The sequence below is a fragment of the Diospyros lotus genome, chromosome 12 (assembly GCF_014633365.1).
Source record: "Diospyros lotus cultivar Yz01 chromosome 12, ASM1463336v1, whole genome shotgun sequence".
In the NCBI taxonomy this organism is placed as follows: Eukaryota; Viridiplantae; Streptophyta; class Magnoliopsida; order Ericales; family Ebenaceae; genus Diospyros; species Diospyros lotus.
In genome coordinates, this window is record NC_068349.1 from 13,118,377 (window position 1) to 13,143,599 (window position 25,223).

A 25,223-nucleotide genomic window follows, 5' to 3' on the forward strand; every position below is an offset into this window, starting at 1 on the left:
TTAAATTAGACAGTATTTAATTTTTTTAATTTTTAACAAACATATAACTAAATAAAGTATACAACGTTTAAATTTCACTAGTAATTTATAAGCAGCTAAACTGGTTAGCCAAACACCCCTTTAGGATGGGAAATTTATCTACATCTACACTCATTTAGCTAGCTCTTTCAACATTGCGTCTTTAAGTTATTTAACTTTTTAAATATTTTAAAAATTGAAGTTAAGTTAATAAATTTAAATTATTAATTGTAACGTTGTGTATTTGATAAAAGTAAATTTTATATAAAAATGTTACTTGGACAATTAAGAAGATATTTGTTGGTATCACTTCTAAATTAGTATAGTATGTAATTGCATTAATTGGATAAATAATATAATTCACTAATATAAGAGTGTCATTTTTAAGTATTTAAGCAATATTTTTAAATTTTATAGTTTGTAAAAAGTTAATTATAGTGTAATAAAAAATAGCAAAAATATAATTATAGTTTATAAATAAAAAATAATTATAATATAACAAAAAGACATATCATAATTGTATGAATAAATTTATTAAAAAATATATAATTAATTAAATTTTGTAATAAAAAATATAACACATATTATGATTGAAATTTTTGTCTAATTAATACATTTGTATATATCTAATAATATATTTATATAAATATAATTATAAATAATAAAAAAACCAAAAAGGCCACGGGGACTGGATTTCTAGTCCTTGGTGGGTTTTAGAGATGGAGGACTCAAAAGAGAGAAAGATGAGGGAATGGCAATTGGGAAGTTGAGAGAATCTATTGTTATCATTATTGATGAACAATGTGAGAAGATGACGGTGACAGCGATTAGCAAAGAATGATCGATGAATGCAAATGGTGGCAGAGCAGACCCAAGGACTTAGATTGTGATGATGCAGAGCCGATCACCTTCTTTTGTTTCGGATCAAGTACTTGCAAAAAAAGGGGGGGACTCGCTCCCCGTGATCCCTTCGACTCTTAAGTCAGTTCACAGATTTTTAAGAAGTATAATAATCATGGAAGATCATAAAAGAAGAGTCCCTTAGGAATCAGATCCTCATACTTGTAGAGGTTGTCCTCTATTTATAGATGTCCCTTGGCCTTTCCCTTAGGAGATAAGATATTCTTTCAAAAATAGAGGTCGATCCCCTTTTCATGGGGAGAAGAGATAATATTCCTTAATAGAGATAATTCTTGGGATGTTGGAGATATTCTTGGTTGACTGAATCTTCCTCTTTATCTCTTGCCAGTTCAAAATCATAATAAAGATTATAAGGATAAGTGGAGCTCCTAAGACTTGACATGTGGCGATCATCCATTGACCTTTACTAGCACACATGACTCCAAGTTAATAGTAACCTCTAGGGATAGCACGGTAAAATTGCCCCCTATAAATATTCCCTCATCAGATTGGTATTTTTAGATTTGTTTGAAGGTTTTGTTTTTGGTTAATATTAACTTTTTATGCATAGCTTTTAGGATTTAAAAATATAAATTTGTCCACATAGTATTATATAAAACGGTATTGTAAGATTTGTTTGGAAGTTTTTTTTTTTTGGTCAATAATAACTTTTTATGGATAGCTTTTAAGATTTAAAAATAGAAATTTATCCACATAGTATTATATAAACGGTGGTGTGAAACTTTTAAGTTTAGTTAAATAGGTAAAGGTTATTATTTTCGTGTTTTAATTTTTAATTTTGAGTTTTGAATTTATTTTTAATTTTATATTTTGAGTGTCTATTTTGATATTATTAAAAACGCATTCCTTTTATCTGTAACGTTTTTTGTGTTTTGAAAATTTTAAACGTTTTGTGATAAAAACATGCAAAATAATTTTTGTTTGTTTTGAGTTTTTTTCTTATTTTCAAAAATACATTTTTAAAAATATGAAAGTAAACACGTTTTCACTATTTTGAAAAACTAAAAACAATCTAAAAGCAATAAAGAAAATAGGGCCTAAATTTTTTAAAAAATTAATTCAGAACTTTAAACTTAGTGTTAATTACCTTTTAAGCATAACGAAACACTGCCATCATTATATATAATGTTACAATTGTAATCTAAAATTCAAATTTAACTGAGATTAGGACTCATAATTTGATCGTGATTATAACTTCGAATTTAACTATGATTATGATATTATCAGATTCAATTTTAAGTGAGATTTATTTTATTTTGAGGAATATACTCATTAATCATCTTCTGATCAAGATATGGTTTCTTGTATACATCTACATATGATTTTAGATTTATAAATAAGTGCCTAATGTTCTGGATTAGTTGTAGTTATATCACTTTTGTATTATCAATATTTGGTTAGTGTTGTTCTTTTTGCCCGTGAGTTTTCCCAATTTGGGTTTTTCATGTAAGTTATGTGTTTGTGTGTGGTTGATTAGTTTAAATGTCATTTGTTGTTGATCTACTTTCATAACAAACTAGTATCAGATTAACTCTTCGTGATTTTGTCACGTAAATTCTGTGTTTGTGTCTAATTGATTGATTTGATTATGGTTTGTCGTCGATCCAATTTCGTAACAAACTGATATAAAGCAGTTGAATCAAGCTATCAACCGTTTGCAGATCTCTTAGCTGTTGGATTTAATTTTCAGCATCTTCTTCTTCTTCTCATTCAGCTGGGTTTCTTATTACCCAACAGCAGCAACCGCCGCCTCCACCACCATCGACCACAGCCACAGCCACCAGTCATCACCGTCGCTAGTCGTCATCAACCACGCTGAACCATCGTCGTTCGCTTGTGATTTTTTCTCTATCAAAGCCTCTATCTCTCGGTAGACCGCCGACCAATCAACCTCGCTATGGAAACTGTCAATTGACGACCCTCGCTACCTCAAGCTTCGCTTCGCTGGTTACACCTTCTGTCATCGAGGCCCCTTGCTTGGTCATCGTTGACCGTTTTGCCCCCTTACATAGCGATCGCTTCTATTTTTTTATATATATATATGTATTTTTGTTTAGCCGTTGACCCCACAACCACAAGCCACCGTCGACGATCTTCACCTCCGCAGTCGCTCGTGCGAGTGTCATTCGTTCTCTTTTGTTCTGGACTTCTATTGGTCGTCTCGCCATCAGCTGCATTTGGTCTGCCATGAACATACACATATGCTTCTTCCATTGTTGGGTGTTTCAGCAAACCCATATCTCAATTTAGATTTGGCCAACCCAATTGATTGCTCCAGACCCACTTCAGATTTGTCACCTAGTTTTAGATCTGTCTTTTGCTGAGATATGGCCTGGATGCGACTTAACCCATTGGTCCACTCTAGATCTGACAGATTCGACAACCTAGGTCCAGAGCTGTTTTTGCCCAAATTTACTACACAGATTCGGTATTCTAATTTGTTTTATATTTGGATTTTGTTTATCAATCATTTGACATTATTTGATCTTCTTATTGGCTACCTCGAAGTATGATATTCCATTATTGAATCGGAATATCTTGATTTTCACTATTGCAAGTTAAGATGCATATAATTTTGATAGATGGATTTAAATGAAGGTGGAGTTATTAAGGGGAATTTATATTGATAAATGTGAAGTTATTAAGATCAGTAAAGACATGTTGAGGCTGATCTCCGGCTATGTTTTAAGTGCGGTTGAAGATATTCACTACAGTGAACTTTGTGTGGATTTAGGTGGTATTTTCGTGGTGTAATTTTAATTGGTATTTATCAGGAGATTAATTCTCTGTGATTTTGTTAAAAAAAAAGAATTTTGAATAATTTCATATTTGAATTTCGTGTCAAAGTGGAGTTTGTTACAATTGTGATCCAGAATTCAAATTTAATTGAGATTAGAACTCCTAATTTGACTGTGATTATGATTCTGAATTTGACTGTGATTATGATATTATTAAATTCGATTTTAAGTGAAATTTATCTCATTTGGAGAAATATCCTCACGAATCATTTTCTCATCAAGATATGGTTTCTTGTATACATCTATAGATGATTTTAGGTCTATAAAATAGGTGCCCAATGTTTTAAAATTAGTTACAATTATATCACTTTTGTATTACTAATATTTAGTTAGTGATATTTTATTCTTTCTGCCCGTAATTTTTCCTGATTTGGGTTTTTCACGTAAATTCTGTGTTCGTATGTAATTGATTGATTTGATTGTAATTTATTGTAAATCTAATTTCAAAATATATCATTCTAAATAGATAAATTATATTATTAATTTTTAAAATTTGTACTTTGTAATAATTATTTTTTATATTAATTTTATTATTTTAATTTGAAACGTGAATTTTTATTTATAATTAGTCTCAAATTTAAATAATAAAAAGAGAGAGTTTACTTTAGGAATTGAACAAAAGTTATTAGAGAATTGAATTCTAGATAAACTTTATATACTTGCTCAATCACATTTTATTTAAATCACAAAAAAATAAGTATTTTCAACAAAAGTAAAATTTGTTAATTTTTGAAAAACTCAATTCACTCCCTTTCTTGGATATTTATCTGAGCAACAAAAGTCATCTTGTAAATGTTAAGTAGTCAAGCTTATTTAAAACCTACAAAGTAAAGGTAGAAGATTTGTTATTTGCAAAATTCTTGGTGAAAAATTAAAGTAGTGGAGTAAGCTTTGAAAGCTGATCCACTTTAAATTTGGTGTGCTGCATTCTTCTTTCTTACATTCTTATTTTTACTTCAATCTTTAAATTATTTTTAAAGGGGTGAAAAAACTTAGACCGCGTTCTCTTTACTTTTTAATTTTGAGTTTTGAATTCATTTTCAATTTTTTATTTTGATAGTCTGTTTTTAGAAAATTGAAAACGCATTTTTTTTGTTATTTTGAAAAACTATTTCTCGAAACAGAAAATTAGAAAATGCATTTTTTTAAAATTTTAAAAATAATTTGTTAATAATATTTTATTCAACAAATTTGATTATTCAGTAAATTAAAAATATTTAATGTTAATACATTATTAAAAATATATATACATTTTAAAGTTAATGAATTTTGTAATATTTTTTCCTATTACAATAATAAAATATGAATAAATAAATGTATTTTGAGTTTAAACTTTGTTTTGGATGAAAACACTCAAAATAACTTTTTGTTGTTTTGAGTTTTTTTTTACAATTTTTTTTTTGTTTTTAAAAATATATTTTTAAAAACAATAAAAAGAACGCGTTTTTATTATTTTAAAAAATCAAAAATTAAAAATAACTTGAAAATAATAAAGAAAACGCAGTCTTAATTTACCCCCTCTTAAGTTAACTATTTTAACATACATGTTTATTAAAAATTGAAGAGTTTAAAGACCGTAAAATTTAAACGCTATTTGATAGCTTTTAGAAAATCTCCCCCAACTTTTCTCAAAACGTTGTTCATAGCTTATTTAGTTGACCAAATATTTTACAATTTTGCCCTTCAACAACTATCATATTTCCAACCCCATGCATCTCATTCCCCTTCTCTTTCTCCTTCCATCTCCATCTATATTTCTCAAAATTCTCTCTATCCTCCATCCATCTCCTTCTCATTGTTGCCTTCATCTCTTCCATAGCGGCCACCGTCTCTAGCCCCACCCCTATCACCGTCTTCTCCATATCCGTTTGTCACTTCCATTGCCGCCTCCTCCTCCGTCCGTTGTCGTCACTACATCACCATCATTGACTCCATCTCAATCGTGGTTACCACCTCCATCCTCTGCCTTTCTCTCTCTTTCTTTACATATATATAACATATATATTTAATATTTTTATAAATTAAACCTAAATTTAAACATAAATGACTGTATTAATATTTTTTTAATAATTATATATAATTTATAAACATCTAATGATAAAAATTTTATTAGTTGAACATCAATTTATAATTTATTTTTATAAATTTTATTTGTATTATTCAATAACATATTCATTTTAGTCTTTTTGTTAAGTTCTGATAATTTATTAGATTTTTCAAATTAAATACATAATTATATAAATGATAATATAAACTATATTTATTCAAATATATTATCAATTTAAATGCTAGTCAATTTTAGAACTTTACACAACTTTTAAGTTGAGAGGCTTAAAACCATCTTAAGGTGAGACACCTTCTTAATGTGGTTTATTTGTTTTAACTTATGGGAATTACTACCTGTAAAGCACGGAAACGGGAAAAATAGCTCGAAATATTTTTCGGGCCGTTTGTGTAATTTTCAAAAAAAATTGGGCCATTTTAAAATTTTGAAAACTTGGCTGGAAATGCCCAGAAACGCTTTTCTAGCGCACAATTACATGAAGCCCTAAAAAATTGATATGCCTCATTCCTTTTTTCCTCTCTTTTTATTCTTTTTCCAATTCGGTCACCTTCGTCGCCATCTGCTTCCAATCCGATTGCTTCGTCACCCTCGTCTCCGTTTGCTTTGTCACCCCCTGCCGTCGTCTGCTTCCAGAGCCTCTCGCTTCGGTGTTCCCTCAGTTCTAGTTTCCCTCGTCATCTGCTTCCAGAGCCTCTCGCTTCGTCGTCATCTGCTTCGTCGCCCTCACCGTCATCTGCTCTAGTGTTCCATGACCGCCAATCGTCCCTTCCCTTTTATAAGTAACCTCCTCGCCCTCCCAGCTTCATTTGTAGAATTTTGTATGTGTTTTTTTATGGTTGTTGTGTTTTTTTGTGGCTGTTGGCAAGGTTAGAGTTGGCCTTCACTTTCTTAAGCCCATGTAGTTGTGGAACTTCTTTGATAATTAAAAGACATTGATAGTTATTTGTTGATCTTCCAACTGATTTTGACCATGAGCACACCCATTCATTATTATGGTGCTTTTAACCCATAACAGACAAGTGGGGTTGTCTACATTGAAAGTAGAAGATACTTTTTTATTTTGAAATTTACTTGGGAGTTGGGACTGAAATTGGGTTTGGATTATGTCACCTTATTGGTTAATTCAATTGTATTAGATATAAGGTGTTGATGCTGAAGTATAGGTTTTGAACTCAAAATGATTATATTTGAGCAATCATAAACACCCAAGATGTTTTGTTGAGTGATAATACAAAAGGTAGACCACTTTCAATTTTACTCATAGATGTAAAACTATTAGCTATAGCTCAGTGAGAGGCTTGAATGAGGATTAAAGGTTTCAAATTTAAGTGTTCTTTCCCAGCCAACAATCTGTATAGGTTTTGGTGTTGGTCCATTGTGGTTTGACTCAATATGACCCTTTTTTTTTATTACTAATGCATTATACTACAATTCCATGCTTTGAAAAATCTGTTGATATTTTCTATCTCTAATTCCCTGTTTTTTCATGTATAATATGATTTATTATATCAAAGTTTGTTTATTACATGGATTATAAATTTGGTGGAATTTGATCTTTTAAATTTGGTGGAATTTGATCTTTTATTACAAGAGTTAGGGCCCATCTATTAAGTATCAGTGAGAAAGGGATTGCTTGTTGTAAAAGGTAAGTCTTGAAATTATAGTTGAGATGAAAAAAGTTGAAAGAAAAGTTGCAAAAAGATTATCAATTTTACAACATAAGCAAGTGTCATTACTGACTAGTAGTATTTCTTTGGGACTTTCTTTGTCTTTACATGAACTAAGAGTTTTAAAATATTTAAAGAAAATAAAATCCATGGATTCACCTATTGCTAGAGCTTTTGACATGAAAACTAGAGCATAATTAAATGCTGAGATTGCTATAATGTTCTATACTGGGGCTTTGCCTTTTAATCTTGCTAGAAACCCATATTATTTGAGTTCCTATTCATTTGTTGCTAATGATCCATTGGGTGATTATGTGCATCCGAGTTATAATAAGTTGAAAACCACATTACTTCAGCAAAAAAAGACAAATGTTGAAAAATTGTTGGAACCTATTAAAAGTACTTGGTCGGGAAAAGGTGTTAGCATTGTTACTAATGGTTGGAGTGACCCACAAAGAAAACTCTTGATTAATTTTTTGGTTGTTTTTGAAAATGATTCAATATTTATCAAATATGTGAATTGTTTAGGTGAAGTGAAGGATAAACAATTTATTACTAATTTGATAAAAGAGGTAATAGAGGAAGTTGGTGACCAAAAAATTGTACAGATCATTACTAATAATGTTGCTAATTGCAAGTGAGCTGGGAAAATCATTGAAGGTATGTTTCTGCATATTTATTGGACTCATTGTATTATCCATATACTTAATCTTGCTTTGAAGAATATATGTGCAGTTAGAAATTTAGAAAGTAATCAAGAGACATATGATGAGTGTCAGTGGATCATTGAAGTGCATGGAGATGCTTTGGTCATAATTTTTTTTTATAATGAATCATTTAATGAGATTGGCCATGTTCAATCGGTTTAGATTTTTGAAGTTGTTTGCAGTTGTTGACACTCAATTTGCTTTTATTGTTATTATGCTTAAAAGATTTAAATTTCTTAGACGTACACTTGAAGCAATGGTTATGAGTGATGAATGGGCACAATATCGAGATCATGACCAAGGAAAAGCTCGATTTGTTCGTGAATTGGTTGTGAATGAAAATTTTTGAAAAAAATTAATTATATTCTCGCTTTCACAGCACCTATTTATGATATGATTATAGTTTGTGATAAAAACAAGCCATGCCTTCATTTGCTTTATGAGATATGGGATTTTATGATTTTCAACATGAAGAAGATTATTTATGATCATGAAGGCAAGCTGTCAAGTGATTTTTCATCATTTTTCCATGTCATTCATCGTATTTTTCTTACTCGTTGGACAAAACACAGCACTCCATTACATTATCTAGCTCATTCTTTGAACTCAAGGTAATTTTCAAATTCAATCTCCATTTTTTACTAATTCAATACTATATGTATTATTTTTTTTTATTTTTAAATTTTTGTTGACTTTGTCTTTTAAAGATATCATAGTGATAAATGGCTTCAAGAAAAAGAAGGTAGAATGTAAAGGTGTCAAAAGGGCCGGGCGGCCCACCCCGGGACAGGCTTCACCGTTCAAACGGGTCTAACCGAGCCTGGCCCCCATAAGGGGGCCGAGTCGGGCCAAAGAAATTGGGCCCACGGCCCGGCCCGTCTAAGGTCTTGGCCCGTGGCCTACTGGGCCCAGCTCGTTGGGCCCTTATGGGCCGAGCCCATGAGGCCCTTATAGGCCAGTCAGTTAAGCCTTTACTCATTTATTTTTTTAATTATGTTATTCTTTATTAATTATTGATATTGGATGCTAAAAAATTTACAATTCACAATATATATAAATAATAACCATCAATTTATTTAAAATTTTCAAACTAAATTTTTTATATATTTAAATTATAAATAAACATTCTCCTTTTTATATGTGCATTATTTTTCATATCAATTCACAAGAAAATTTATAAGGGATACAGAATTTTGAAATATAAAATGATGAAATAATATTTAAAACTTAAGATAGAAAATATTTTAAAAAGGAAAAAAAGAAAAAAATTGATTTTTATATATGCATTATTTTGATATTTATATATGTATATATTATATGCATTATTTTTAAAAAAAAAATTATTTAAAAAAAAAAGGTCAGGCCCACCGGGCCCGGCCTGCTAGGCCTTGTGGGCTAAGGGCCTGGCCCAGCCCTCTAGCCCACTGGCTGGCCCGGCCCACGACAAAAGGGCCCGGCCCGTTTAAAAAGCCCGTGCGTCGATTCGAGCCGGCCCTTTTGACATCTCTAGTAGAATGCCTCCACATATGGATGGAGATGTCTCCACACAAAGAATGAAGTGTTTTAAGAGACTTTTTCCTAATCTAGATGAGTGTGCTATTGTTGATGATGAGTTTGTTGATTTTTTTCTCAAAAGTGGGCCATTTGGAGATCTAGATTCTATCTTGAATAACTATGACAAGAACCTAGGAAGTGGTGGCATGTTATGGTTCATGTGCTCATTTGCTTCAAAGGTTAGCTTTTAAGGTGCTTAGACAACCTACTTCTTCATCTTGTTCTGAAAGGAATTGGAGTACTTATTCTTTCATTCATTCATTTAGAAAGAATAAATTAATTCCAAAACGTGCAGAGGATTTGGTCTTTGTTCATAACAATTTTCGTCTTTTATCTAGAAATACCTCCTAATATTATGACGAGAAGACAAAGATGTGGGATGTAGGTGGAGATGAATTTGAGAGTATGAAAGATGTAGGTGTTCTTGAGTTTACTAATCTCTCCTTAGATGAACTAGAGTCGAAGTTTGTACTCTTTGATGAAGATGTTAGCTAGCCTATAGAGACAGGAGTGATGAACTAAATCAACTTTTATAAATTGTATTATGTTTGATTTTATTATTTAAATTCATTGTTTGTTTTTAATTACTAAGTCATGTATGGATAATAGAACTTTCTAAATATTGTTGATGGTTGTTTAAATGCATTGTGGACTTTATATTTATGTTTGTTTAAATACATTATGGAATTTATATTTATTGTTTATATTTAAACATTTGTTTATTTTTGTTCTATATTAAAAATTATATTTATAAAAAAATTCTTATATTTTTTAAATTTATAGTTTACCTTATGTTTCGTTTCGTACTTTTTTAAAAAAATATCGTTTTTGCATTTCCGTTTCTTATCGAAAACGTTTTCCGTTTTCATTTTCATGTAATCTAGATTACTAAGGTGTAATATAACAATAAAGATGCATTATCAAAACAATGAGAGTGCAGAACCCTTCAAAGAAAAGGCAATGTACTGCTGCAATAGTCGGTGTCGGAGTCGAATCAGTCTGCCGCTGCTGTGGATCGGAGATGAAGAGAAGGAGGTTGGGCAGTGGGAGGGAGGTCCTCCTTAGCCTTATTTAATGCTCCCTTCCCCTTTGTTAAATGTATCACAACAAGTTTGCATTTATTGCACTTGTACCCCTCATTTGTGTGTGTATTTCTCTTACACACTTTGTATTTTCTCTCTTTGATATTAGTGAAGATTTGGTGGTGTCCGAGGACGTAGGCCATATTGGTCGAACCTCGTTAATTTTCTGGTGTTCTGTTTATTTTTATATTCAATAGTTTTTGTCGGGTATTATTTTGGTGCTTTTGATTTTGGGGAAAATTGCCCGATTTTCCCAACAATTGGTATCAGAGACCAAGGTTCTTAGTATGCTTTGTGGTTGCAGTTGAGTTTGATCTTCCACATCAGAAAATATCCTTTTTTTGGCTAAGTTTTTCTTAGTATGCTCTGTGGTTGCAGCTGTGTCTGATCTTCCACATCAGAAAAGATTTTCTTGGATTGTTCTGCTTTGATAACTATTGAATATAGAAGATGGCAGAGATGGTAGGCGAAAAGAGTTCAGAACAATCCACATCGGGAGCTTCTTCTTCGTCCACTTGGGCGAGGAATTTGGCGAATACAAGAATTGCAGTGGAAGTGTTTGACGGCTCTGGTCATTTCGGCATGTGGCAATGCGAGGTTCTAGAGGCTCTTTTCCAGCAAGGTCTAGACATCGCCATTGAAGAAAAGAAACCAGAAGATGTTGAAGAAAAATATTGGAAGACCATCAATCGATTGGCGTGTGGTACAATTCGATCATGCCTGTCTAGAGAGCAGAAGTATGCATTCTCGAAGGAAAATTCTGCCAGTATACTATGGAAGGCATTGGAGGAGAAATTTTTGAAGAAAAGCGGTCAAAATAAGCTTTACATGAAAAAGAGATTGTTCCGCTTTACTTATGTTCCTGGTACCACGATAAATGATCATATCACTACCTTTAATCAGTTAGTAGTTGATTTGATGAATTTAGATGAAACGTTCAAAGATAAGGATTTGGCTTTGATGCTGTTGGGATCCCTTCCCGAGGAGTTTGAATTTCTTGAGACGACTCTGCTTCACGGGAAGGTTCAGGTGTCTCTTAGTGAAGTTTGTGCTGCTTTGTATAGCTATGAGTTGAGAAAAAAAGATAAAAAGGAAACAACGCATGGCGCAACAGAAGCATTGATTGTAAGAGGCCGTTTGCAACGCCAGAAGAAAGGAAGGAGAGGAAGGTCCAGTTCGAAACCCAGACCAAACAAAGATGAGTGTGCCTTTTGTCGGGAGAAAGGCCACTGGAAGAAGGACTGCCCAAAGTTAAAAGCTAAGGGCAAATCTGACAAAGGGAAAGCCGTCTCAAATATTGCTGAAGTTAATGATGAGGATTCAAACTTTTCATTAGTTTTTACGTCTTCAACAAGCTATTTTGGAGCTTGGATTTTGGATTCGGGTTGCAGCCACCATATGTGTCCTAATCGGGATTGGTTCTTTGACTTTCAAGAACTTGATGGAGGAGTTGTTTACATAGCAAACAACACACCTTGTGAAACAACCGGAGTTGGCACAATCCATTTGAGAAATCATGATGAATCAACCAGAATACTGACAGATGTAAGATATGTGCCGAGTTTGACAAAGAATCTCATTTATGTGGGAACATTGGAGTCCAAGGGATTGAAGGTAACTGCAGAAAATGGAGTTATGAAGGTGTTCTCTGGTGCACTTGTAATATTGGAAGGTATACGAAAGAAGAATAACTTGTATTACTATCAGGGTAATGCAGTTATTGGGACAACAGCAGTAGTAGCTTCAGATGATGACAGGGATACAGAAGTAACCAAACTATGGCATATGCGTTTGGGACATGCAGGTGAAAAATCTTTGCGAATTTTAGCGAAGCAAGGATTATTGGAAGGCGTCAAGACCTGCAAATTAGACTTCTGTGAGCACTGTATCAAGGGGAAGCAGACGAGAGTGAAGTTTGGCACTGCAATCCATGATACCAAAGGTATTCTGGATTATGTTCACTCAGATGTGTGGGGACCATCCAAGACAGCATCTATGGGAGGTAAACACTACTATGTAACCTTTGTTGATGATTATTCCCGAAGAGTATGGGTGTATTCTTTGAAGAAAAAGGATGAAGTGTTGGGATGTTTCCTTAAATGAAAAAATATGGTGGAAACTCAGACTGGCAGAAGGATCAAACGACTCAGAACAGATAATGGTGGTGAGTATAGAAATGATTCATTTGATAAGGTCTGTCAAGATGAAGGTATTGTTCGACACTTTACAATTAGAGATACACCACAACAGAATGGGGTGACAGAACGCATGAACCGAACGTTGCTGGAGAAAGTTCGGTGTATGTTGTCCAATGCTGGGTTGGGTAGACAATTTTGGGCTGAGGTTGTGACATATGCGAGTCATCTCATTAACCGGTTGCCATCAATTGCTATTTGTGGAAAAACACCTTTCAAGGTATGGTCAGGAAAACCTGCTAATGATTATAATTCCTTACATGTTTTTGGTTCCACTGTATACTATCATGTTAAGGAATCCAAGTTGGATCCAAGAGCAAAGAAAGCTTTGTTCATGGGGATCACTTCTGGAATAAAGGGCTATCGGCTCTGGTGTTCGGAATCGAAGAAGATAATCTTTAGTAGGGATGTTACCTTTGATAAATTTGCCATGTTGGAAAAGGTAACAAATAAAGCTGTGCATAGAGGTGTCAAAAGGGCCGGGCGGCCCGCGGGCCGCCCGGCCCAGCCCGTGACGGGCCGGGCTTTGGCCCGCGGGCCGCCCGGCCCAGCCCGTGACGGGCCGGGCTTTGGCCCGGCCCGTTACTGTTCATACGGGCCGGGCCTGGCCCGGCCCCCATTGGGGGGCCGGGCTGGGCCAAAGAAATTGGGCCCACGGCCCGGCCCGGCCCGTGGCCCGTTGGGCCCTTATGGGCCGGGCCCATGAGGCCCTTATGGGCCAGTAAGGCCCTTACTCATTTTTTTTTTTAATTTTGTTATTATTTAGTAATTATTGATATTGGATATTAAAAAATTTAATTTCGCAATATATATAAATAATAACCATCAATTAATTTATTTAAAATTTTTAAGTTAAATTTTTTATATATTTAAATTATAAATAAACATTCTCCTTTTGATATGTACATTATTTTTCATATCAATTCACAAAAAAAATTATAAGGAATATAAATTAATGAAATAATATTTAAAACTTAAGAATTAAGATAGAAAATATTTTAAAAAGAAACAAATTAATTTTTATATATGTATATATTATGTGTATTATTTTTAAAAAAATTATTTAAAAAAAAAGAAAAAAAAGGGCCGGGCCCACCGGGCCCGGCCCGTTAGGCCCGTGGGCTAAGGGCCCGGCCCGGCCCTCTAGCCCACGGGCTGGCCCGGCCCGGCCCGGCCCAGCCCCTTTGTAGGGAGGCCGTGGGCCGGGCCGGGCTCTATCAATGATAAAAGGGCTCGGGCCCGGCCCGGCCCTTTTAGTAAAAGGGCCGGCCCGGCCCGTTTAAAAAGCCCGTGGGCCGACTCGGGCCGGCCCTTTTGACACCTATAGCTGTGCAGCAGTTTGATGATGCTCCACAGCAAGTGGAGAATACTCCAAAACAGGTGGAATTTGAAAGAAGAATTGACCCAGCAGTAAGTATCAAATCAGGTGGAGACACTCCTGTGCCAGAGGAGTCGTCAGATGAAGAAGAGGTTCCAACCCAAGAACCTCCACAACAACAAGAATCAATAGCAACAAGAAGGTTACGACGAGAGATTCGAAAACCTACTCGATTTGTCGATTTGGTGGCTTATGCATCTCCAATTGTAAATGATGAAGTTCCTGCCACTTACAATGAAGCTATCCAAAGTTCAGAAAATGAAAAGTGGAGGAAAGCTATGAATGAAGAAATGCAGTCCCTTAAGAAGAATGAGACATGGAAGCTGGCCAGCTTACCGAAGGGAAAGAAGGCAATTGGATGCAAATGGGTATATGCAAAGAAAGATGGATTTCCTGACAAGAATGATGTTCGCTACAAGGCAAGGTTGGTGGCTAAAGGCTACGCTCAGACGGAAGGTATTGATTATAATGAAGTGTTTTCTCCAGTTGTGAAACATTCTTCCATTAGAATTTTGTTGGCCTTGGTAACGCAATTGAATTTGGAACTAGTTCAGATGGATGTGAAAACTGCGTTTCTACACAGTGACTTGGAAGAGGAAATCTATATGACTCAGCCAGAAGGATTCAGAGTTGCTGATAAAGAAAATTGGGTTTGCAAACTAAACAAATCGTTGTACGGATTGAAGCAATCTCCGAGGCAGTGGTACAAGCGATTTGACAAGTTTATGTTGGGGCAGAGGTACACAAAAAGCAAATATGATCATTGTGTGTATTTGCGCAAGCTACAAGATGAATCTTTTATTTATCTTCTCCTATATGTTGATGATATGCTGATAGCTTCTAAGAATAGTGGAGAAATTGAAAAACTGAAGGCTCAGTTGAATAAGGAGTTCGAAATGAAAGATTTAGGTGAAGACAAGAAGATTCTCGGCATGGAGATAATAAGAGACAGGAAAAGAGGAAGGCTTTGTTTGACTCAAAGATCATATCTGAAGAAAGTACTACAACGTTTTGGTACGAATGAAAAGTCAAAACCTGTGAGTACCCCGTTAGCTCCTCATTTCAAACTTAGTGCATCTTTATCTCCGAAGAGTGCTGCGGAACAGGACTATATGTCAAAGGTTCCGTATGCAAAAGTTGTTGGTAGCTTGATGTATGCTATGGTGTGTACAAGGCCCAATATTTCACAAGTAGTTGGAATTGTGAGTAGGTATATGCATGATCTTGGAAAGGAACATTGGCAAGCTGTGAAATGGATTCTACGGTATATTCTGAACACCGTAGATGTTGGCTTAGTATTTGAGCAGGATGAGAAAATGGATAATTGCATAGTTGGTTATTGTGATTCCGACTATGCTGGTGATATGGATAAACGTCGATTTATTACTGGTTATGTGTTCACATTAGCAAATGCACCGGTCAGTTGGAAGTCTACCTTACAGTCTCTAGTTGCTCTGTCTACCACAGAAGCGGAGTACATGGCAGTTACAGAGGCTATGAAGGAGGCTATTTGGCTTTATGGGCTGCTTGATGAATTGAGAATTGGTCATAAGTACATTAAGGTACATTGTGATAGTCAGAGTGCTATTTATTTAACAAAGAACCAAGTTTATCATGCAAGGACAAAGCACATCGACGTAAGATATCATTTTGTACGAGAAATTCTGGAAGAATGAGAGATTCAGATTCAGAAGATCCCAACTGCTGAAAATCCTGCTGATATGATGACTAAGGTTGTAACAGCAATCAAGTTTCAACATTGTTTGGACTTGATTCATATCCTTAGTATTTGAAGTTGGCGCTTCATAGCGCATTTGAAGACATCTACTAATGATTGATTCTTTGAAGAGATTGTTGAGGTTTTTGGTTGGGATTTGGGAGATTCGCCAAGGTGGAGATTTGTTGATTTTTTATGGCTCCCTCCCATATCCCACATCGGTTGGGCAGTGGGAGGGAGGTCCTCCTTAACCTTATTTAATGCTCCATTCCCCTTTGTTAAATGTATCCCAACAAGTTTGCATTTATTGCACTTGTACCCCTCATTTGTGTGTGTATTTCTCTTACACACTTTGTATTTTCTCTCTTTGATATTAGTGAAGATTTGGTGGTGTCCGAGGACGTAGGCCATATTGGTCGAACCTCGTTAATTTTCTGGTGTTCTGTTTATTTTTATATTCAATAATTTTTATCGGGTATTATTTTGGTGCTTTTGATTTTGGGGAAAATTGCCCGATTTTCCCAACAATTAATCGGTCACTGCGATGGATTTGAGATGAAGGAGAAGGACGAGAGGATTGGATTTAGATTTGGAGTTGGAGTTGGAGAATGCTGAATGGAGATGAAGGCGACGACGGTGCTGCTGTTAGCCTGTAACTTTGGGTTTGTGACTTTGTGTTCGTAAATTGTAATTGTAGTTCTAACCAAATCTCTCTCTCTCTCTCTCTCTCTCCAAGCAAATCCCATCCCAACACTAAAATTCATATTTTTTAGTTTATTCCTTTCTTAGTATTATTTTTGATAATAATACTCTATTAATATTTTTTAATAAAGCATCCAACTTATAGGTTTTATCCTGCACTCTAATCATCCCATCAACCAAATCTTCTAATTAAATAAGAATTAAAAGGTAGATATCCAAATTGATAAAATTAGAAAAAGGTAAAAGTTAGTTGTTTTTGTTTTTTTTTTTAGCAATTTACCTTATTTTAAACTATTTTTCATAATTTACTTTGTTAATTCCTAAAAGTCCCCTCCAATGATTTTTTTTTTAATTTTTTTTAACATATAACTTTCGCAGCATTCTTTTTGGAAGATTTTATTCTGTAATCATCTAAACTTTTTTTTTTTTTTTTTGTAGAATAATCATCTAAACCTTAGGTAGATTTAGGGATGTAAATGGATCATCAGATAAGTTTTTAAAATGGTTTAGAAATTAAAAGTATATTTTTCGTGTTATGCATTTCAAATCATATTCACATAAAATTTTATTTTTTAAGTAAAATAGTAAATGATATTTTAAAATTCACCTTAACAATGTTTTATAATATCAAAATGACTTATTTACTTAATTTAAAGAATAAATAATATTTTTTATATTCTCAATATTTAATAAAAGTATATATTTATAGATAAATATTATATATAGATAGGGCTCGAATGAGATAGAGATGCTAAACACCATTTTTTGAGTTAATTATATCAATAATCACTCAACTTTGCATTTTGTTATTATTTAGTCACTGAACTTTAAAATATTATTTGTTAGTCACTAATATTTGAAAATTGTTTCTCATCCGTCACTAGTGAACTTAAAGTTTAGTAACTAATAAATAACGGATGAGAAATAATTTTAAAACATTAATAATTAGCAGATAACATTTTAAAGTTTAAAAACTAAACACTAACACTTTTAAAATATTAGTGATTAACATGTAATATTTCAAAATTTAGTGACCAAACAATAACAAAATACAAAATTAAGCGATTATTGGTGTAATTAATTCCATCATTTTCATTCTGACATCAATTAAAAATTAATTGAAAAATTTTCAAATTCAATCCGATCCAATCCGTCTAAGAAAACCTTGGACGCTGCTCCAACCAGAACGAGGCAGACAGGTCCTTACAAATTCAGGGTAATTTGCAAAGTTGAGGGTACTCTAGAATTGCCCTTTTAACTTTAACAAGGCAGGACATTATCTGTAATTAATTAATTGATTGATTAATAAACTAATCACATGACAGTTCAACATAGACTTGGGACCATAGTTTTTCCTTGGAAGAATTTTCTTCTTCCATTGGCATCTCAATGCACGCGTGCGTGTAATTAATTAATATAATTATGGTGGATACAATAAAGAGTGCAAAGATTTGAAATCAATGAGCAATATTTATATTCACTACAACGATGAAAACCACCACTATCACTAGCAGTACAACGCATAAATGCTGGAAGGAAGGATTGCAGCAGAGCAGTTTGGAATGATGTGAATCAGATCAAAGTTGCAATAACAAAGATCTGAAGAAAACCAACAATACCAGAAACCTACATGTAGTTACTTAGACTGGGAAAAATAAAAATACGCCCAAACATACAACACTTCCCAGAAATGAAGCAGTGGTAGCCTAACCCTACGCTCTTGTGTACACTGAAATTGTTTCAAGCACAGAAGAAGACCTAGCCTTGAAATGAAGCAGCAGCAGCAGCATTGATGCCATTTTACTTGATGATAAGCAAGCTTCACTAGTACATGGCGTCCAATACTTCATCAAGGGGTTGAGACTGCAGGTTAAAAGTCATGCTCATCCTCCTCCAGCGCGCTCCAAATCATCCTACATTGCATATAACAGGGAGGAAAATTAAAATAATAATAATAATAATCTCCTGTATGTAATAATAGTTTCTTAATGGAGGAACCATGTCTGTCTGACATACCAAAACAAAGAGAGAAATAGTAGAAATATAAGATAACCAAGTTTGAATAGCCGTTGCTTCTTTTCCCAATTAAGCAAGTTGAAAATCTCTGTAACATCTATCAAGTGCTGCCTTCGCGTGTACCTAAAAATCACAGGAAGAACTAGACATGAGCATATGATTATTAGCCATCAAAATCTTCAAGCATCCACACCTGACAATGACACTACCATCACCAAGATTGTCTTCCTTTATCTACAGCACAGTTCTTGAATTGTGGTCAAATTATCATTCATGCACTCATGAGGTAAAAAATAAACAAACTTCAGTACTGTTCTTTCTTCTTTCTTTCTTTTTTTTTTTTAATGCAAAGCATGGAATGTGGCAACAAAATATGCTTCCTTTCCCTTTTATTTGATCAAGAAAAAAGGAAAACAACTAAGGAAAATCTAGAAGAAAACACATTTAAGAAAAGAGGAAGTGAAAATGTATTATAGCAGCAAATTAGGAAATTCAGAGCAAGAAAGAACTGACCAGAGTAGGCTACAATATTACACTACGAAAAAGCTAAAGATGCAACTGATGAAGGTTATGAAAACCTCTTTCCACCTATTCCTGCTTTCTCATCTATTTCATGTTAAATTCAAATTTCAGAAAAGCAATCTCAACTAATACTCTTCAGGGGACTAAAATACCAAAAAGCAGAGTCTAGCTTGCTATATTTACCATAAAGTTACTGTTATAATTCAAGGCATGGCAATCATTACTTGGATTGGGGAAATTAACACAAATAACATCTAATTATTGAACAAAACAATTATTATATAAAGATGAGATATCAGCCTATATGTCAGGGCTTTTAAGTGCTGTTTCCGTGCATTAGGTCCACTCTTAGCCTGCACTGCTGACTAGCATGCAAAATCTAGAGGGCAAGGCATTTCCCAATTATTGCCCAGCAAAAAGCAAGATTAGTTGGAACAGAAGCTCCTTCCCCTTCTAAAGATGAAAACCAATAATTAAGCTAATTTGGATTTCATGGATGGGAATTTAGTTCACAAGATTCTTTAACTGTTATGCGGTCTTCAGAGCCAAAGTGACTAGGCCTTCCCCTGCTTGGTAAATGGCTATTTGTGCAATTTGAACCCTTAACCACCAAAATGCAAGGAAGTACCTGTACTGACAGTCAGACACTCTAAGACCATCCTTAAGTTAATTAAATGCGTGCAAACCTATATATATATATATATACATACATATTTTTCTTTTTTGTGAATTACTATGTGGGGAGTGGGGTCATGAACCAGTTTATATGACACCTTTGAAAATGAATTCTTTTCCATTTTATGCATAAAACCACTTGTGTTGGTTTTGAAAAACTAGTTTATACTAAAAAATGAAAAAGCATTTAGGAAACATGACTTCAGTACTCACCGCAACAAAAATAACTTATTGGGGCACCTTTTCCAGGAAATTTTTTGAAAAAAGTGCCCTTTAAAGTATTATTTTCAGGCATAACTTAAAAAATGCTCCAATAAAATAAATATAATGAGGTATTACTTAAGGAATGCCACAGTATAATAAATCTATGGAGTCATCATTAAAAAAAAAAAAAAAACCCAATATAATAAGCCTGACGGGGCATCACTTAAGAAATGCCCCAGCATAATAAGCCTAACGAGGCACTTTAAAATGGAAAAAAATATATCTTTTATATTATTTATACTAATATATTTATAATTGTTTTTTAGCCTAAATGACATAGTATAATTGTTTTATTAAAGGCGTTTGTTGACTATAGGACCAATTATACACACAAGAAATCCCACTTCTCACAGCCAATTCACAACCAATAGAGCAGAAATAGACTAACAGATATCAGAGAAAATCAAAACAATAACAGAAAGTAAATGAGGCAAGATACTTATCCTGGTTCAGCCAATCCCTTAGGATAATATGCCCTACATCCAGACTGCCGAAGACCTGACAGAATCCACTAGAAAGCAATGAATTACAGCACTCCCTCTCGCACACACCTGACCATTAACCGTAGCCTTCCCTCCAGAGAATACAAGGACCGAGCGTTGCTCTCTCTCAATTCTCTCTAGAGATCGTGCAAGACTTGGAAAAGAATGACTGAATGAATGTCTAACCGAGAACCTATCCGCCTCTATTTATAAGGGATAGAGGTGATTACAACAGGAGACTAAAATGTAATTATAAAGAAATAATGGACTGCCAGTACTAACTTATAAAAGTTAGTGTCTGCTACTTTTTAGACTCATAAAATATAAAATTACAAAATTATTCTTAACTACATTTTAAAACCCTCTCCCGAGAATTGAATGCTAACTAATGCAAATCCTAACAGCGTTCCTTCTTTTGTTTAGGTTTCTATAAAGGTAAATAAATTTACTCTTTCTTTCATTTAGTTGTCTTGCCATCACCAGTTCTCCATCATATTGCTTAGATGATCTAGAAATCATGGTTTATACTCTTAACTGAATAACCTCAAACCTTTTTCTATTCTACATATACTGACTATACATAATTAGACTGAATTTGTGTGTGTGTGTGTGTGTGTGTGTTTTCTCGTTTTGATGCTCAAATCTGAATGTTTAATTCATGCAAAATGAGAGGAAATATTAGCAATTCTAGACATAGATTCTCCTATTTAGATGTATTTTGGTATGGAGTGTGCTTCAATTTGTTTAATTAGGTTGTACAAGGTCATAGTTGATTGAGGTACTTCTTTGCTGCTGTTGTGGGATTATTTTGTTGGCAGATTGCCAGTTTAAAGTATTTCAAATATTCCTCGCTAAAATAGCTTCATTGAATTCTTTTGGGGCTACATAAAGTGGGTAGAAAGGGAATTGGCAACACGCAGTGAACATGAACATAATCAAGAAACAAAACGAGGAGATATTCCAACTATGCCTAGCTCCAGTACCATTAACACATAAGAGACTTCAAAGCATTAGCACATGAAACAAGAATTAACTTGCAACTGTTCATTATAGGTTACCAAAATAACTTTCTACAATTTTTGTTTTTAATGTATTGTTTAGTTAACATTCATACATTTGCTTTCGGTTTTAGAAATGGAAGAAGGCACCAATAAAATGAGAGGTCTCTTCTAGATATATGTTTCTGCTTTGTTTTTCTTTTTTTTTGGGTGATCAGTGCCGATTATTGTTACATAGACTTACACACTGCAAGTCTTGCTTCTAACTCTTGCATGAGATCGCATACTAGATAATTTTTAGGGCTTTATGTTTTGTTTCCTTTTTACTCAGTAGAAGGCCATTGTCATGTTTAGTTACTGAAGATGCACTTTGGAGCTGCTTTGAGTGGAGGAGGTAGGCAGCAACTGGATATAGAAAAACAGTATGCAGCCAGAGCAACTGCTACTCAAAATTTTATCAAGGCAAATGCTGAATGTGCATAATTGATTGGTAGGATTTGCTATATATTTCTACTCTTGATTTGCAATTTTTGGCAAAGCGGGTTTTGTTTTGCTGTATGTTAAGTGAGAGGAGTCTTGTTGGTTAGCATTTTTATTATGTATTGATGGTTAGATAGAGTTTCAGCTGGGTGATCTCAGCTCGGGGGCTGATTGTAATTTGATTTTGGGTTTGTAGCAGGATGCTATATTAATAATATACCTCATTTCTTATAATTGGTTGTTGATTTGTGATCAAGATGCATAAGGTAAAATATAATTGTTTTATTTCATGTTTTAAAATGAATGCATTGGTTTTGATTTGTGATTTGGATAAATCAGTATGGGAGATTTGTGATTTCACACTTTTGATTTATTTGTGGTTAAAATGTATGTGCCACTTCATTCAATTTAATGTTACTGCTTGCCTACCTGTTGAGGCACTTTTACATGCCTTCTAAGCTTTTAAAAGGCCCTCACTGGTTACATGTTGGGGCACTTTTGATTTCATGTTGGGGCATGTTGCAGTGCACATTCACATACCATATAGGGTGTTTTGGACTGCATCATTACATGACTTTGTACAACACTTAAGAATGGCTCTTAATGTTATTGAGGCACCATTAGAAGGGGCATTTTAATTAGCAACCAGATATAGATAACCCATTAGGGCATTTTCCCTGTAATGAAAAAATTGTAGTAGTGACTCGTAATCAGAATTAGATTAATCTGGCAACCCACAAATGACAACTAAACAAGATCCATTTAAAATGGTATAAAATAAGCTATTTCATAGACATTGTAGTATATGCACTTGGTAATGACAGGTTATAAAACTAAAACACACAATTGAGAAACACAAACGATGCACAACCAAGAACCTGATGGGAGAGAGATAAAAACTTACAATCTCACATTGTAGTAGAGGTATGGAACGCTCAACAGTGACATAAACCAATGCCCACTTATTAGATAGAGCACGGACAAGATTCCTTGGGTGATAAACTCTGGCATAACCGTTTTATTAATCCGAGATGCAGAGTCATATGGGTTGATGTAATCAAACTCCAAATCAGCCAAGCACATAAGCTGCACCAGAAGTTTCAATCTTTTAAGACTCCAAATTCTTTTAATCCCATAAAGAAGAAGAAGAAGAAGAAGAAGAAGAGCAAGCAAGCAAGCAAAGGAAGTCTAACACCACAGTGCTACCTCATGATCTCCAAATGATTCCTTAACTGTGAATGTGATGGTAACATTGGGACTTATGAAGTTCACATGCACGTGACGGTGACTTAGGATTTAGGAACAAAAAAATTCAGTCATAGCTCAGATAATTACCCATTATATCAAACAGTAATTGCTGAAGCACGGGAAGGTAGGTTTTTCCCTCAAAATAGTTTTTCCATACACTGAGGATTAGATACTGTGAGACTCCAATACTTAGATACCTTCCCCCTAAAGCTAAGAGGTAGCCAAAATACAAAATGAATAAAAAATCAGTACTATTACGACTAAAAACAGGAAGTAATTCTATATATTATAATAGCTAATAGAAAGATGAAATCCAATTGACACGCCATTAATACTAGTAACTGTTGGATAGACTAAATCATACTAAGCATAAGGAATGAAAGCAAATGTCATAATATGGCATCACAACCAACCAGGCAATGAACTTGTAACTGTAAAGAATCACTGCAGTCACCAGGCGAATCAAACAAAAGAAAGTGGAAAATTGATGTAAACGAATATCATTTCTTTTTTCCCCAAATCATAAACAATGACGTAAACAAATATTAGCATATGGATAGTTATGTAAAGCTAATCAGCCCCCATTTAAGCTCACAACTTAAAGAAATTAGAATATGCACCATAAGACTCAAGTTGGGGCTAACGTCTAAGCTGCGAGTTTTTACGAGCATTTCCCAGTTCTACGCATCACAGCAAAACTGAAAACCTAACTTAAAATTTGAAGTTCAGGATAACGAGTTCAAATGAAAAAAATAAGATTAGGTTAAAACAAGAGGTCGCAGATACCGTTATACATTCAATAAAGACTACGAAATTCAGAAAGAAAAAAGAAACCCTAAATAAAAAATTAAGTGTGGGTGGATTCAGGGAGGGTGGGGGGCGAATAGACCTGGTAAACAACAATGGCAAGAAGAGCAATGAGGACGAAGAAGAACAACAGCCATGCGAATAGATCCCCCATTGCTCTCTTCTGCGTTCACTTCCTTGGATTGAGAAGGGCAGGATGGAGTCTGCTCTGCTGGGCTGGGAATATTATTCGGATCCGAATAGAAGGTAAAGATTCATAGTCGGAGACGATCGGAGTTCGAGAAGCCTCTTCTGATGGCCCAAGCACAAGCAAGGAATCAATTCATGTATATATTCTACGCCGAATTGAAAAAGAGAGAGAGAGGAGTTGTATGCTTTCGGTCGTCCCTCCCTACCTGCTGTGGTAACCGCGTGAAATGGAATTCGGCCGACGCGGTAGAGTTTTCACTTTCACTGTCTAATTTTAATTATTAAGTTAGCGTTTTAACAAAACAGATAACCAAGTATTAAGTTGGGAATAATTTTTAAATCAAGATATAAAATGATTAAGATAAAATTGAAAAGTATTTCAAAATTTTTATCAAACTGTTTGTTAAATTTTTTGAAATGTATTAGAGAATACAGACGTTATTTTTTTCTTATATGTAAAGAATAAGATATACTTATCTCTCCGAGATAAATATATCTTGAAAAATTAAAATAAGAGGTCACAAAATGATTTTCTCAAAAAAGATCAGATAAACTTAACAAATATGTTGAGAAAGATAGAAGTTCGGGATGCATTTCATATCTTGATTAACAAACGCCCCTAAGTATATATATCATTATAATAATATATTATTATATATGTCACATAAATGAATAAAAATTCCTTTTTTCTTAATTTCTTTGAAAATGTGTAATTTGTAATTTGCCTTTGAAAATTGC

The 25,223-nt window shown here is 34.1% G+C and overlaps 1 protein-coding gene across 1 annotated transcript; it reads right to left on the reverse strand.

Moving 5' to 3' along the window:
* Positions 1 to 18,230: 18,230 nt before the first annotated feature.
* LOC127787429 (protein cornichon homolog 4) lies at positions 18,231 to 24,718 on the reverse strand. Its single transcript, XM_052315473.1, has 4 exons — positions 24,379 to 24,718; positions 23,146 to 23,327; positions 18,821 to 18,943; positions 18,231 to 18,717 (listed from the first exon to the last, which is right to left on the reverse strand). Exons 1-4 carry the CDS (start codon positions 24,448 to 24,450, stop codon positions 18,675 to 18,677), a joined length of 420 nt encoding a protein of 139 aa, XP_052171433.1. The 5' UTR covers positions 24,451 to 24,718; the 3' UTR covers positions 18,231 to 18,674.
* Positions 24,719 to 25,223: the final 505 nt, after the last annotated feature.

What these genes read in the sequence shown, in the direction of transcription:
- LOC127787429 (XM_052315473.1), bottom strand. Translation starts at nt 24,450, where the DNA reads ATGGGGGATCTATTCGCATGGCTGTTGTTCTTCTTCGTCCTCATTGCT. An exon ending in CTCTACTACAATGTGAGATT is followed by an intron (nt 18,944 to 23,145) that starts GTAAGTTTTTAT and finishes TGTGATTTTTAG; the next exon opens with GTACACGCGAAGGCAGCACT. An exon ending in CTATTTCTCTCTTTGTTTTG is followed by an intron (nt 18,718 to 18,820) that starts GTATGTCAGACA and finishes TATGCAATGTAG; the next exon opens with GATGATTTGGAGCGCGCTGG.